At 48.1% G+C, this 15,112-nt stretch overlaps 1 protein-coding gene across 1 annotated transcript in view; it reads right to left on the bottom strand.

The window, feature by feature from the left end:
• Positions 1–8,619, bottom strand: part of TRIM71 (tripartite motif containing 71) — a 55,808-nt gene extending 47,189 nt beyond the window's left edge. The window contains exon 1 of the mRNA XM_060781862.2: positions 6,328–8,619. Coding sequence (XP_060637845.2) covers positions 6,328–7,389 — 1,062 coding nt within the window. The 5' untranslated portion in view covers positions 7,390–8,619. The remainder of the gene's footprint in view (positions 1–6,327) is intronic.
• Between the last annotated feature and the right edge of the window lie 6,493 nt (positions 8,620–15,112).

Here is a 15,112-nt window from a genome sequence, read left to right as displayed (position 1 = left end):
TAGCATAAAAAGTTTCATCAAGCACTTGTCTGTGCATCATATATGTGGATTTTTTCCAGCCATCAAGAAGAACCCAACATTTCATTTCATTCATTCTTTCAGAATGCAGTTGTCTTGATCATTAACTATTACATAAGGAACCCAAATGTCCTCCTCCATTCATGAAGTACTGCCAGAATCAGCAACTCATTCACTCACTTCCTTGTTTCTTTCTCCACATTATCTCCACTCTTATCAACACTGATACTCAATGTAATTGAAGATGTCAACAACAAAAATACAAACACTAACAACTATGAACAGGTGATCCAGTGTTTTGCTTTTAAAAAGAAAGAAGGAGAAAAAAGACATAGTGTCCATTTCCCTTCTAAACCAAGAGCAAATTCCAGAAACTGTGGGGGAGAGATCAAAGTTTTCTTCAAGCCACATCCTCTAAACCTGAAAACCTTTGTCTATTTATCTCACACGTGAGGCTTGGCCATTACAACATAAAGAGGTAACACATTCTCAGAGGCATTTAGACCTCATGTTCTACAATTCAATCATGGTTCAAATTAGGTCCTGAAATAAAAAAAGTACTTGCTTACTGCATCCTTTCACACACAAAAGAAACAAATGAAATCTTCTGCTTATCTTCTTTTCATGTGTTAAAGATGATGACTTGATGCCCTTTCTATAAAGAGCCTGGCTGCATGTGTGAAACAAAAACAAGAGCTAACAAATAAGGTGACAAATATAGCTATCAGCCCAACATATGCCTCCTAATTCAAGGGAAAGGGGGGTAAAACCCCTTTTGAAGCAGATTAAGTGTTAGATAATGCTTCTGTAATGCTGGGAACAACTATTAAGCTGATAGATGACTTCCAGCAAAGATGGGGGAAAGGTGTTCTAGCTTTTTAATTTTTTTAAGGGTTATATCAGTATGTATGCTATACTTCCCTCCCCATTGCCATAAACATGGTAGACGGTCCTGTTTTTCAAAGAATGGCCAAATGGAACAGATAACACCAATGTGCCACATCCCCCTCCTCTGCTCTGTGTTGTTTTTAACACTCCCGGCCATCCATCCCCCACATCCTTGCAGCACATGCAAAAATCCTGCGACTTTGCAGAGCGCTATGGAGATTTCCTCCAGTTAAGCATGGACAGCTCCACGTGAACAAAGCATGGAAGAAAGAGGGAACTAAGTAGTGGAACCAGCCAGGGCGGCAAAGGAGAGGCATGAAAGAATGAAAGATTTTAAAAGGGACTTAAGGGGTCCAGATGTCCTGGAAATGAAGGGCCATCCCGGTAAATGGTGGGGTGAGGGGGCAGCAAGAACATGACAGCTCCGCAGAAAATAAATGGGTCTCTGCTGCTCTCAAAAGACTGATACAACCGTCTCTAGACCTCCCAGATATAAAAAGTCTTATATTCAAGAAACATGGTTACAAACGTTATCCATTGGCTGAAATGTGTAAAATAGACACATGATGTATCCCTGCTGTCATGGCAGTAGCATTTTTTTTAACCATTTGAGCCTTTGTGTGAAAGGAGTAATATTTAAAGCATATTTTAATAATCCTCCCAACACTGAAAAGTCAATTAGAGAATGTCACAAAAACACCCTCAAACTAGTATATTCCTGAACTACATTTGGATTACTGATTTGTGTTTGGAATCAGCATCCTGTTTGCTTCTGGAGGAGGGCAGCAGTAGCTTTGTTAATCACTAACAAAGACTCGGGACACGAACATGCCTTGAATACGGTTGTTGTGTGCCTCTCAGGCATTTCCGAACTTATCACAAGCGTTTTCTTGGCAAGATAAGTTCAGAAGAGGTCTTGCCACCTCACAACCTCTGAGGATGCCTGCCATAGATTCAGGCGAAACGTCAGGAAAGAAAGCTTCTGGAACATAACCATACAGCCTGGAAACTCACAACTCATTTTTGCCATTGCCTTCCTCTGAGGCTGAGAGACTATGCCTTGCCCACAGTCATCCAGTAGGTTTCGTAACTGAGGATTCAAATCCTAGTCTCCAGAGTCATTTGAACCACTTTGCTTACTGAATCCAAAAATTTAAAATATCTCATGCAGCAAATGGAGACCTCGCTGGAAGCATCCCATATTTTAGGCAAAGTTGATCCAAGATGGATGTTTGTGCCTAGATGAAAAAGCCCATCTTTATACTTGCAATGGTGGGGGGGGGGGGGAGGACGACCACTGCCACACAGTCAGCTATGGCCGCTAAGGACTCATGGGAGGGGGGGGGGGTCTCAGCCCCAGACCTCAACAGCACGTGTGCAAAGCAAAGTCTTTCTCCTTCAGTTAGCTCAGACCACACCTTTTCCTCCTTCCACTGAATGGAGTACCTCAAAATACCAGGGGGAAGGGGCCAAGGACCACTACCTAAGACTCAGAGTCCCAATACCTCACATCCTACTACTTAAAGGTGGGAAGTTATCCTCAAAGCCATTCAAGTGTGTATTTTGAGTGTTGGACCAGGGTCTGAATTCTAGCTTGGCAATGGAAACTCATGAGGTGTTTGCTAATCATAGAATAATAGAGTTGGAAGAGACCTCATGGGCCATCCAGTCCAACCCCCAGGAAGAAGCAAGAAAATCACATTCAAAGCACCCCCAACAGATAGCCATCCAGCCTCTTGGGCAACTCACACTCCGTCTCAGAGGAGGGCAATAGCTGCCTCCCTCTGAACAAATACTGCCAATAATTGTTAGCTGTCTCTCCTCAGGGTAGACTGCCACAGATGTTTACCTTAAGGTCAGGCCCACCACCTTGCTTAGTACCAACTCCACAACAGACACTCAAACGTGCAATAACAACAACAACAGCAGCAATAATACATTTAATTTCTTATCCACCTCTCCTTACAGCCGGAGTTTCCCTTAGGACCCTTTCACACAGCCGTATTACACAAAATATCAAGACAGAAAACCCCACAATATCTGATTTGAACTGGATTATCTGAGTCCACACTGCCATATATTCCAGTTCAAAGCAGGCAATGTGGGATCTTATTCAACCATGTGGAAGGGGCCTTAAGAGTCTTCATAAGTCAGAAATGCAAGCACCCACATGGGCAATACTACTAATACTACTACCAATACATTTTATTGGTTACCTGCCTCTCAAGGCTTGAGGTACGCCACAACATAGTTAAAACACGAAATTGTCAAAAAACCATATATTCCAGTTCAAAGCAGACAATGTGGGATTTTATTCAGCTGTGTGGAAGGGGCCTTAGAGTCTCCATAAGTCAGAAATTCAGGCAACCACATGGGCAATACTAAGAATGCTAATATATTTTATGAGTTACCTGCCTCTCAAGGCTTGAGGTGGGACACAACATGGGTAAAACACACAATTGTCAAAAATATTCAAGCATATTTCCGTCAAATATACACATGGAGACAAAGATTTGCATTCCGGTCACCCAAAGTTAGATTTGCCTTCAGGTCACCCTAAGTCAGGCAAACAAGGACTTGCTCTAAAGGCTCACCACGTTGCATGGCAGCAGCTCCAAAGTACACACTCACACATGTATTATTATTATTATTATTATTATTATTATTATTATTAATCAGTGGAGCTCCTGGTGGCACAATGGGTTAAACCTGATACGGCAAGACAGGTTGGAGGTTCAAATCTGGGGAGAGCGCAATGAGCTCCCTCTGTTAGCTCCAGCTCCCCATGCGCGGACATGAGAGAAGCCTCCCGCAAGGATGGTAAAACATCACACCCTAGGTAATGTCCTTGCAGACTGCCAATTCTCTCACACCAGAAGTGACTTCCAGTTTTTTGAGTCACTCCTGATGCACACACACAAAAACATTATTGATCAATTATATTTGTTACTGGGAGCCTCCAGCTTCCCAAGCGGAGACATGAGAGAAGCCTCACACAAAGAGGATAAAACACCCAAACACCTGGGCATCCCCTGGGCAACATCTTTGCAGATGACCAATTCTCTCACACCAGAAGCAACTTCCAGTTTCTCAAGTCGCTCCTGACACACACACCAAAAACTATTGATCATTGATATTTGTTATTGGGAGCCTCCAGCTCCTCATGCGGGGACATGAGAGAAGCCTCATACAAGAAGGATAGAACATCCAAACACCCGGGCGTCCCCTGGGCAACATCCTTGCTGACGGCCATTTCTTTCATATCAGAAGCGACTTGCAGTTTCTCAAGTTGCTCCTGACACATTTTTTTTTTAAAAAATCAATTATATTTGTTACTGGGAGCCCAGAGAGCAAGAGAGAGGTGTTTGCCTTAAGAGTCGCCATAAGTCAGAAATGCCGATAAAAGCACACAAGAGGCACGCACATGGGAAAGACTTGGAATGAATAGTAAGATTAATAATAGGCTGGGAGGAGATAATAATAATGGTGTTGATATATATGAGGTGGATGCCAAGTTGGGCCCTCCAGGTGTTTTGGACTTCAATTCCCACTATTGCCAACAGCCTCAGGCCCCTTCCTTAAGCGGCTGAGGGGGGAAAGGAAAGGGCCTGAGGCTGTTGGGAATGGTGAGAGTTGACGTCCAAAGCGTAAGCAGCTGAGGGGAAAAAAGGAAGGGGTCTGAGGCTGTTGGGAATGGTGGGAGTTGAAGTCCAATGTTTAAGCACATGAGGGGAAAAAGAAAGGGATCTGAGGCTGTTGGGAATGGTAGGAGTTGAAGCCCAAAGCTTAAGCGGCTGAGGGGGGAAAGGTAAGGATCTGAACCTGTTGGGAATGGTAGGAGTTGAAGTCCAATGTTTAAGCACATGAGGGGCAAAAGGAAGAGGGGTGAGGCTGTTGGGAACGGTGGGAGCTGAAGTCCAATGCTGAAGCAGCTGAGGGGGGAAAGGAAAGTGTCTGAGGCTGTTGGGAATGGTGGGAATTGAAGTCCAACCTGAAGCGGCTGGGGAGGGGGGAGGAGGAAAGGATCTGAGGCTGTTGGGAATGGTGGGAATTGAAGTCCAATGTTGAAGTGGCTGAGGGGGGAAAGGAAAGGAGGCTGTTGGGAATGGTGGGAATTGAAGTCCAACGTTTAAGCGCCTGAGGGGGGAAAGGAAAGGGTCTGAGGCTGTTGGGAATGGTGGGAATTAAAGTCCAATGCTGAAGCAGCTGAGGAGGAAAAGCAAAGGGCCTGAGGCTGTTGGGAATGGTGGGAATTGAAGTCCAACCTGAAGCGGCTGGGGAGGGGGGGGGAGGAAAGGGTCTGAGGCTGTTGGGAATGGTGGGAATTGAAGTCCAATGTTGAAGTGGCTGGGGGGGGAGGAGGCTGTTGGGAATGGTGGGAATTGAAGTCCAACGTTTAAGCGCCTGAGGGGGGAAAGGAAAGGGTCTGAGGCTGTTGGGAATGGTGGGAATTAAAGTCCAATGCTGAAGCAGCTGAGGAGGAAAAGCAAAGGGCCTGAGGCTGTTGGGAATGGTGGGAATTGAAGTCCAACCTGAAGCGGCTGGGGAGGGGGGGGGGAGGAAAGGGTCTGAGGCTGTTGGGAATGGTGGGAATTGAAGTCCAATGTTGAAGTGGCTGGGGGGGGGAGGAGGCTGTTGGGAATGGTGGGAATTGAAGTCCAACGTTTAAGCGGCTGAGGGGGGAAAGGAAAGGGTCTGAGGCTGTTGGGAATGGTGGGAATTAAAGTCCAATGCTGAAGCAGCTGAGGAGGAAAAGCAAAGGGCCTGAGGCTGTTGGGAATGGTGGGAGTTGAAGTTCAACATTTAAGCGGCTGAGGGGGGAAAGGAAAAGGTCTGAGGCTGTTGGGAATGGTGGGAATTGAAGTCCAATGCTGAAGCGGCTGAGGAGGCAAAGGAAAGGATCTGAGGCTGTTGGGAAGGTTGGGAGTTGAAGTCCAACGTTTAAGTGGCGGGGGGGGGGGGGAAGGTAGAGGTCTGAGGCTGTTGGGAATGGTAGGAGTTGAAGTCCAATGTTTAAGGGCATGAGGGGCAAAAGGAAGAGGGGTGAGGCTGTTGGGAATGATAGGAGTTGAAGTCCAAAGCTGAAGCGGCTGAGGGGGAAAAGGAAAGAGTCTGAGGCTGTTGGGAATGGTGGGAGTTGAAGTCCAAAACACCTGGAGGACCCAACTTGGCCCATACCTCATATATACCACAACACAGAACAATAAGTGTCGTGACACGCCTCTCCACAAGCCTATGAGGAGGCCTTCGGGTGGACCCTAAGTTGGCCTCAGGGTCGCCATAAGTGAGGCAAGCTTCGAAGGCGAACACTTTGCCCCCACGCGCTTCACAACAATAGTAATGCTGAGGAGAGGCCTTCGCAGCCTGAGGCGCGTTGAGGGAGGGGGCAAAGTGGGGTCTCTCTCTCTCTTTCTCTCTTACCTCGTCGTCGTGCTGCTGGCAGTAGCTGGCCCGGTCCGGGAAGGCGGCGGCGAGGATGCTGTAGGGCGAGCCGAGGGCCGAGGCGGGCCCCACGGAGGAGGAGGACGAGGAGGAGGCGGCGGCGGCGACGAGGCTCTGGCTCTGCGGGGCGGCGCCGGGCCCGAAGCGCTCGATGAAGTGGTCCTTGGTGAGGCGGACGCGCTGGTGGGCGCGCACGCAGTTGTCGCAGAGGTGCTCCTGGCAGTCGAGGCAGCGGGCGCTGGCGGCGTTGCCTTCGTCGCAGGAGCTGCACCGGGGATCCCCGCCTTGGCGGCTGTGCGGCCTCCGGAGCAGCAGCAGCGACGACGAGCCCGGGGATGAAGCCCCTGCGCTGGCGGAGGAGGAGGAAGAAGAAGGCGGGCGCTGCTGCTGCTGTTGCCGGGAGTGTTGGTGGTGCCGGTTGTTGTTGGCGCTGCTGCTGCTGTTGTTGGTGCTGTTCCCCCCTCCTCCTCCTCCGGGCCCCCCTCCGGGCCCTCCCCCGGGTCCGCTGGGCCTGCCGTTGTTCTGCTCCTCGCTGGCGTTGTTGGCGTTGTTGGCGGCGGCGACCACGACGTCGAGCAGGTTGCTGAGGAGGAAGTTGGAGGAGGGCAGGGCGTCCATGCCCGACGGCTCCGAGATCACCACCTTCTGGTCGCAGAGGGGGCACCGCAGCTGGAGAGGGGCGTCCCCCGAGGAAGAGGAGGAGGAGGAGGAAGAAGACGAGGAGGAGGAGGAGGAAGACGAGGAAGAGGAGGAGGAGGGCGGGGGCTGGCGCTGGGCCTCGAGGCACTGCCGGCAGAAGGCGTGCAAGCAAGGCAGAACCAGCAGGCGCCGCCGCGAGGACGAGGAAGAGGAGGAGGAAGGGCAGCTCGCGCCGGGCCCACCACCAACAGGGTTGCCACTTCCTCCTCCTCCTCCGGAGGTCTGCGACGAGGAGGAGGAGGACGACGACGAGGAGTTGTTGCAGGAGGCCGGCGCCGGCGAGCCGCACATCTCCTTGCACAGCGGGCAGATCTGGAAGTGCGGCTCCGGGAAGGAAGCCATGGGGGAGGGGGAAAGGGGAGGGGAGGCTAGCTAGACCCCTCTCGGAGTGGCATTAAGATCCCCACCTCTTCCTCCTTCAGCTTCTTGGGGCGCTCTCGCAATTGCCGCTTTCTATCTCTCTCAAGCTGTTCCTTGAGGCGAGCGAGGAAGCCCCGTTTTGCAGACCCCTGGGTGTGCCATCAAAGGAGCCCACCCCCTCCCCCTCCTCTCCTTCGGCTTCTTGGGGCACTCCCGCTATTGCTGCCTTCTGTATCTCTTTCAGGCTGTTCCTTGAGGCAAGCGAGGAAACCCCGCTTTGCAGACCCCTCGGACTACCATCCAGAAGACCCTCACTCTCTCCTCTCTTCCTCCTTCAGCTTCTTGGGGCTCTCTCGCACTTGCCGCTTTCTGGATCTCTTTCTCAAGCTGTTCCTTGAGGCTAGCGAGGAAGCTCCGCTTTGCAGACCCCTCGGTGTGCCATCAAAGGGACCCCCCCCCCCTCTCTTCCTCCTTCAGCTTCTTGGGGCGCTGTTGCAATTGCCGCTTTTCTCTCTTCTTCCTTCAACTTTTTGGGGCGCTCTCACGGTTGCCTCTTTCTGTGTCTTTCTTTCAGGCTGTTCCTTGAGACTAGTGAGGAAGCCCCGCTTTGCAGACCCCCCTTCCTCTCTCCTTCAGCTTCTTGGGGCGCTCTCGCAGTTGCCTCCTTCTGTGTCTCTTTCACGCTAATAAGGTAACCCCGCTTTGCATACCCCCCGGAGTAGCATCCAGAAGACCCCCACCCCCTCCTCCTCTCTTCCTCCTTCAGCTTCTTGGGGCGCTCTTGCAATTGGATCTCTCTCTCAAGCTGTTCCTTGCTTGCAGACCCCTCAGAAGACTCCCACCCCCCTCCTCTCTTCCTCCTTGGGGGGCTCTTGCAGTTGCCGCCTTCTGTATCTCTCTCTCAGGCTGTTCCTTGCTTGCAGACCCCTCACAAGACCCCCTCCCCCTTCTCCTCCTCTCTTCCTCCTGCTTGTGGCGCTCCCGCAGTTGCCGCCTTCTGTATCTCTTTCGAGCTGTTCCTTGAGACTAGCAAGGAAACCCCGCTTTGCAGACCCCCCGGAGTGGCATCAAGAAAGACCCCCACCCCCTCCTCTCTCCCTCCTTTAGCTTCTTGGGGCGCTCTCGCAGTGGCCGCCTTGGAGGCCTCTCTCTTTCAAGCCCTTCCTCCTCCTTCCGGGAGGAACAGTCCATCAGGTCTGTCGCCTTGTCTTCGTCCGGGGGCGGGGGGTCGTTGCCTTCACTCCTCGCTCTTCGGGGCTCCCTGCACGAGGCTCGGGTGGGAGGAGGGCTCGGGCGGGACTCCAATCCCCTTCCGGCCCCGCATGGCCGAGAAAAGGAGCAAAGAAGGGAGCCGGCAGCAGCTTCTTTCCTTCCAAAGGCAATGAATGAATGAATGGATAAGGCGAGCAGCGTGACCTCAGGCTAGGGCTCTTTCCAGCCCCGCATGGCTGAAGCAGGGAGCGAACACGGCAGCCGGCAGCAGCTTCTTTGTATTGTCGAAGGCTTTCCTGGCCGGGATCATGCTTCAAAACATGGCCAGGCAGCCCGAAAACCCACCAAAGCCGCCGGGTGGGTGGATGAATGAATGAATGAATGGACAGACGAGCAGCGTGACCTTACGCTACCACTGCTCTTCCGCCACCCCACGCCATTCCCGCTTTGGCACTGACGAGGCCTTCTCTTCTTCCTCCTTTTGGACCCCACGCGCTTCCTCTTCCTCCTTCCAAGAGACAAGCCTCCTGCCTTGAAGGAGAATAATTCTTATTCATGGAGGACGCGGAAAGCGGGGGAAGGGAAAAGAAGTGGGGGGAGTGCGTGTTTGCGAAACCGGTCCCGGCCTCAGGATCGCGTTTCCTTTGTCAGATCCCTTTTCCTCGCGTGGTGGCGGGAGTTTGGTTTCAAACCCTCCCTTCACGTTTTGGAAACAAAAAGGTCGGATCAAAAATCCACAAGGGAGGAAAGGTGCGTGGTATTTGCGCCATTAGCCTCCTCCACTCCCTTCAGGCTTTTTATTTCTTTGCTCCTTCTGTTGCCCCTTCTTTCCTTCCTCCCCCTTTTCTCCTTCCCTCTTGTGGATCCAGCGGAGGATCTCCTTCCCTTTCTCCCCCCCCCCCCCCCGTGCCTTTCTCTCGCCCGCTTTTGGGCCAGAATGCCTCGCGTGAAACTGATCCCAAGCACGGAATCCTTTGAATCTCCGAAGGAGCGGACCCACTTCCGCCGGAGCTCAAGGAAAGGGAGGGAAAGAGAGGAAGGAAGGAAAGGGGAGGCTGGGAAAGCCAACAGGAAACTTCCACCCTCCTCTTAGGTCCAAGGTCTTCCTATTGTGCGTATTCCCAAATGGGGAAGGCGTCTCATAGGGAAGTCCCGTCCACACCACGTTTCGTAACCCGGTTTCGTTCCGGCTTAAAACGAATTTCGTTAGTGGACTTCCCCCTCAGCCAAAGCACCCTCTTTCCCACACTTTGTGACCAAGGGCTCTCTCTCCTTAGGAGGAAATCCCCTCGCTTTCCCTCTTTTTCTTTTATCCCAGAGTCACAATATGGGTGAATGCTGAATTTGGGTTGCTGTGAGTTTTCCGGACTGTTTATTTATTTTATTTATATTTGTACCTCGCCTTTCTCAACCCCCCGGAAGGGGGGGGGGACTCAGGGCAGCTTCCAGCTGGCAACAATTATAATAAAATACATAATAAAATCAAATAATTACATACATTTAAAACATTAAATCACATTAATTAATTAAAATGTGTTTCCATAACAGCCTGGTGGCTTTCTCTGTAGTTTGTCCATAGTCTATTTCCATAGCGATTGTCATCATTGTCAGCAATATTACCCAAAAGCCTGGTCCCACATCCATGTTTTTAACTTTTTTCTAAAGGAAAGGAGGAATTTTGATAATCTAATTCTGCAGACAGGGGGCCACCACCAAGAAGGCCCTGTCCTTCCTCCCCACCAAGCTCGTTTGCGACAGAGGCAGACCGAGAGCAGGGCCTCCCCAGAAGATCTTAAACTCCAAGGTGGGATGTAGAAGGAGATACGTTCTGACAGGGCCAGAACCGTATAGGGTTTTATAGCCATGTCCCAGAAACATTCTCTCCTGAAGTTTCACCCACATCTATGGCAGGCATCCTCAGAGGTTGTGAGGGCTGTCGGAAATTAGGCAAGGGAGGTTTATCTGTCTGTTAAAGGTCCAGGGTGGGAGAAAGATTAATTGCAACATCCACACTTGCTTAGAAGGAGATACATCTGCACAGGTACGCAGTAAAGTAACCGCTTTGAGTCGCCTGAGGGCTGAGAAAAGCGGTATATAAATGAAGTAAATAAGTAAATAAATAAAGCAAGAACAGACTTTCTTGCTTTACTGCTCTGATGTTGGAGTATTTTTAAATACTGGTCGCCAGATTTTGTTCATTTTTATGGTTTCCTTTTCATAGCTTTTCAATGCAAATAGAGGTGGCCAATTGCAGCATTCACACTTGCCTCAAACAGACAAGAGTTCTTTCTTTCACCCTGGACATTCCACAGATATATAAAACTCACTAACTTAGTTTCCAAAAGACCCCTCAATTCTGAGGATGCCTGCCATAGATGTGGGTGAAACTTCAGGAGAGAATGCTTCTGGAACATGGCCATATAGCCCAGAAAACTCACAGCAACCCAGTGATTCTTACCATGAAAGCCTTCAAGAACACTTTGTGCAGTTTGATAAACTTTTCCCATTTTTAGTATCCAACAAACCTCACAACCTCTGAGGATGCCTGCCACAGATGCAGGTGAAACATCAGGAGAGAATGCTTCTGCAACATGACCATACAGCCCAGAAAACTCTCAGCAACCTAGTGATTCCAGCCATGAAAGCCTTTGACAACACAATGCTGAATTTCTGTGTGTGTATGTGTGTGTTTTCAAAATTCACATTTGGACACTGTTCATTACAAATGGAAGTGTGGCTACTGGCTATATAATTTCATATACACATATTTGCTGAATGGGAGAAAGAACCATCCAATCAAGAGTAAGAGGCAATTATTTTAAAAGTATTTGGATGTGGGAAAGAGAAAATATTTATTGCAATTTTCCTTTACTACAAGTAATTATTTTGGAAAATGGATATTCAGAACCTTTTGGAAAGGCATGCCCTTGTTGTTTGTAAACTATAATCTTCCTAAGAAGAGTTAGGTTTATTTATTTATCATGTCAGGGGCAACCAGACAATTACATTTCTAACAGAACAAAACACAAAGTTTGCAAGCTTGGTAGTTGATTAAATGTCCTTTGACCAGTATCTGGCCACTTGGAGTGCCTCTGGTGTTGCCGCAAGGAGGTCCTCCATTGTGCATGTAGCAGGGCTCAGGTTGCATTGCAGCAGGTGGTCAGTGGTATGCTCTTCTCCACACTCGCATGTCGTGGATTCCACTTTGTAGCCCCATTTCTTAAGATTAGCTCTGCATCTCGTAGTGCCAGAACACAGTCTGTTCAGTGCATTCCAAGTCGCACACAGAAAAGTTAGGTAAAAGTAATTTTTTTCCTCTGACATTAAGTCCAGTCGTATCCAACTCGGGTGCGGTGTTCATCTCCATTTCTAAGCTGAAGAGCTAGCATTGTCTGTAGATACCTCGAAGGTCATGTGGCCAGCATGACTGCATGGAGCGCCGTTACCTTCCCGTCACAGTGGTACCTATTGATCTACTCACATTTGCATGTTTTCAAACTACTAGGTTGGCAGAAGCTGGAGCTAACAGTGGAAGCTTACCCCACTCCCCTGATTCGAACCTGCGACCTTTTGGTCAACAAGTTTAGCAGCTCAGTGGTCTAACCCACTGTGCCACTGCGGGCTCCAGTTAAAAGAGTTAAAACTAGCTTAACTCAACCTTCTCCTTAGTGGCAAAGATCCAGTAGTATTCATGCAAAGCAACTTAGGTTTCTCAGCTGTCACACTGATATACCTAGATACCTCTTTGAACTGTTAGGGACAAAGATATGCCAATGCACAAAAACATATTGCAGTGTTTCAGAAGTGTTATTTCAGTTGCCCAAAAACAACAACTCCCTCTTGAAACATCTTGGTTTAAATCATCCTCTCAAGAGACTCAAAATAAAGTAGTCTTTGTTAAAACAACTTTTAAATAAATAAATACGGGTACATTGCATATTAATCCAGATGCAGATAGGAAAACTGCATACCATTACACACTTATACAATACAGTAAGCAATCTGAATTATAGAGAAACAAATTACTACTGGAGGCTTGAAGAAGGTTGCTATTTCTCTCCTCTATATATAGAAAAAATATTTAAAAATATTTGGACATGAGAAAAATAAAATATCTATTGCAATTTACCTTTCCTACAGGTAACACTGTTTACAACCTGTCAAGACTACTTTATTCATTTTATAAAATGCTTTCAGATAAAGGAGAAATGTATGATTGTGTGCCTTCGAGTTGCCCATCGCACCCTCATTGCCTATTACCACCAAACTATGCTGCCATCGAGTGGTGGTGCAGCTGACACAGGAGGGAGGAAGGAAGGAAGTACAAGAAAGAAACATGTTGCTTCCCCTTCCCCTCTGGAAGCAAAGGATACAGTTTGTCCTGTCAAGTAGCAACACTTTATGAAGCAGGAAGGCATCCCCCAAGACCATAGAGATGCACTGCGCTTATTGAAGAACCGTTGTAGGCTTCTCTTATGTCCCCGCATGGGATGCTAGAGCTGACAGACAGGAGCTCACCCTTCTCCCTGGATTCAAGCCACTGACCTTTTGGTTATCAGTTCAGCCGGCACAAAGGTTTAACCAGGGGCTCCTATATCACTTTATGTACATATACGCAAACACAAGTACAATATGCTCTTGATATCTGCTGGGATTTGGTTCCCTCTGGATATCAAAATCTGTGGATACTCAATGGTATAAAATGGTGTTTCTTATATAAAATGGCAAAAACAAAGTTTGCTTTTTTTGGGGGGGGGGGTATTTTCAAGCCATGGATGGTTGAATCTGTGGGTGCAAAATCCATGGATATGGAGGACTGGTTGTATTTCAAGATAATATTTTGCTCTTGGAGGCTGTTATAAGTGAGGCATTTCATTCCTTTTTGTCAATGCGATGAGATAGCCTTGGAAACTGCATATGGCCACAAGGCCACACTAGCCACCCCTTAATCCATTTGGGAAAACAATTCAATACTCCATAGTTGGATACCGTAATACCTTTAGGAGGGCTAAGGAATCACAAAATAGGCCACTTCAAACCCAGCCTAACAAATTTTCTGAATATATTGTCGAAGGCTTTTGTGGCTGGAATCACTGGGTTGCTGAGAATTTTCCAGACTGTATGGCCATGTTCCAGAAGCACTGTCTCCTGAAATTTTGCCCACATTTATGGCAGGCATCCTCAGAGGTTGTGAGGTCTGTTGGAAACTAGGCGAGTGAGGTTTATATATCTTTACATTAAATCCTTAAACATTCACATAGCAGGAGAGGACCAGGCCAAAGTAAACTGGGTATAATTTATAATCACACGCATTATTTTTCGAAAGGTTGGACACAGGATTATACCATAAAAGGCTAATGCCAATTTCAAAATATTTTAAAACCTTGTGAAAAGTATTATTGTTCTTGTTGTTGATGATGATATTATTATGTTTATCCATACCCCACTTTTTCTCTCAGCAAAGGAGACATAGTCTTCTCTTACGAAAGATGCAACCTAAACACGAGATGAAAATGCTCCTTGTAAAATTTCCCAGTAGTCAGCCATGCCCTACATAAGAGTTGGAAGAGACCACAAGGGCCATCCAGTCCAACCCTTTGCCATGCAGCAACACACAATCAAAGCACTCCCGACAGATGGCCAGCCAGCTTTTGCTTAAAAACTTTCAGAAAAGAAGACTCCACCACATTCCAAGGAAACATACTGCACTGCCAAACAGCTCTTAGTATGAGGAAATTCTTCCTAATGCTGAGCTGGAATCCCATTTTCTGTTTCATTCCATTTCCCTTCCTTCCTGTTGTTCCTTTCTTATTCTAATTGTCGATTAGCACTTGATAGCCACTGAGCTCACTAGGACGCAGGGTACTTTTATACATCTATATAAATAAAAATGTAATGTTCGTTTGTGGGATTAACATAACTCAAAAACCACTGGATGAATTGACACCAAATTTGGACACAATACACGTATCAGGCCAATGAGTGACCATCACTCATAAAAACCCTGGAAAACCCCCAAAAACTAAATGATGATACAGTGCATGCATGGAAACAACTCCCCTGACCCCACCCCCTCCTGCGCAAGGGAAAGAGCTGGCCATACCAGCTTTGAGAGAGAAAAAAGAGGTAGAGGAGTATGAAAGGAGAGAAAGGAAGGAAAAGAAAAAGTGGGGAAGGAAGGAAAAAGGGAGGGAAAGAAGGAAGGAAGGAGAAAAGGAAAGAAAAAAGAGGGAAAGAATGAAAGCGGGAGGGAAGGAAGGAGAGAAAGAAGGAAGGATGGAACGAAAGAGAAAGAATGAAGGAAAGAGACATATAAAAGGATGGAGAGAAGGAGGGAGGGAAAGAGAGAAGGAAGGAGAGAAGAAAGGAAGGAAAGAAAGAGATAAAGAAGGAAGGAAGAAGAGAAAGAAGAAGGGACAGAGGAGGAGGGGGGGGGGAGATAAGGAAGGAAAGAGGTAGAGAAGGAAGGAACCAGACTGAGGCCACAGCAAAG

This window comes from Anolis sagrei, chromosome 6 (genome assembly GCF_037176765.1).
Source record: "Anolis sagrei isolate rAnoSag1 chromosome 6, rAnoSag1.mat, whole genome shotgun sequence".
In the NCBI taxonomy this organism is placed as follows: domain Eukaryota; kingdom Metazoa; phylum Chordata; class Lepidosauria; order Squamata; family Dactyloidae; genus Anolis; species Anolis sagrei.
This window is presented reverse-complemented; position numbering and strand designations above follow the sequence as displayed.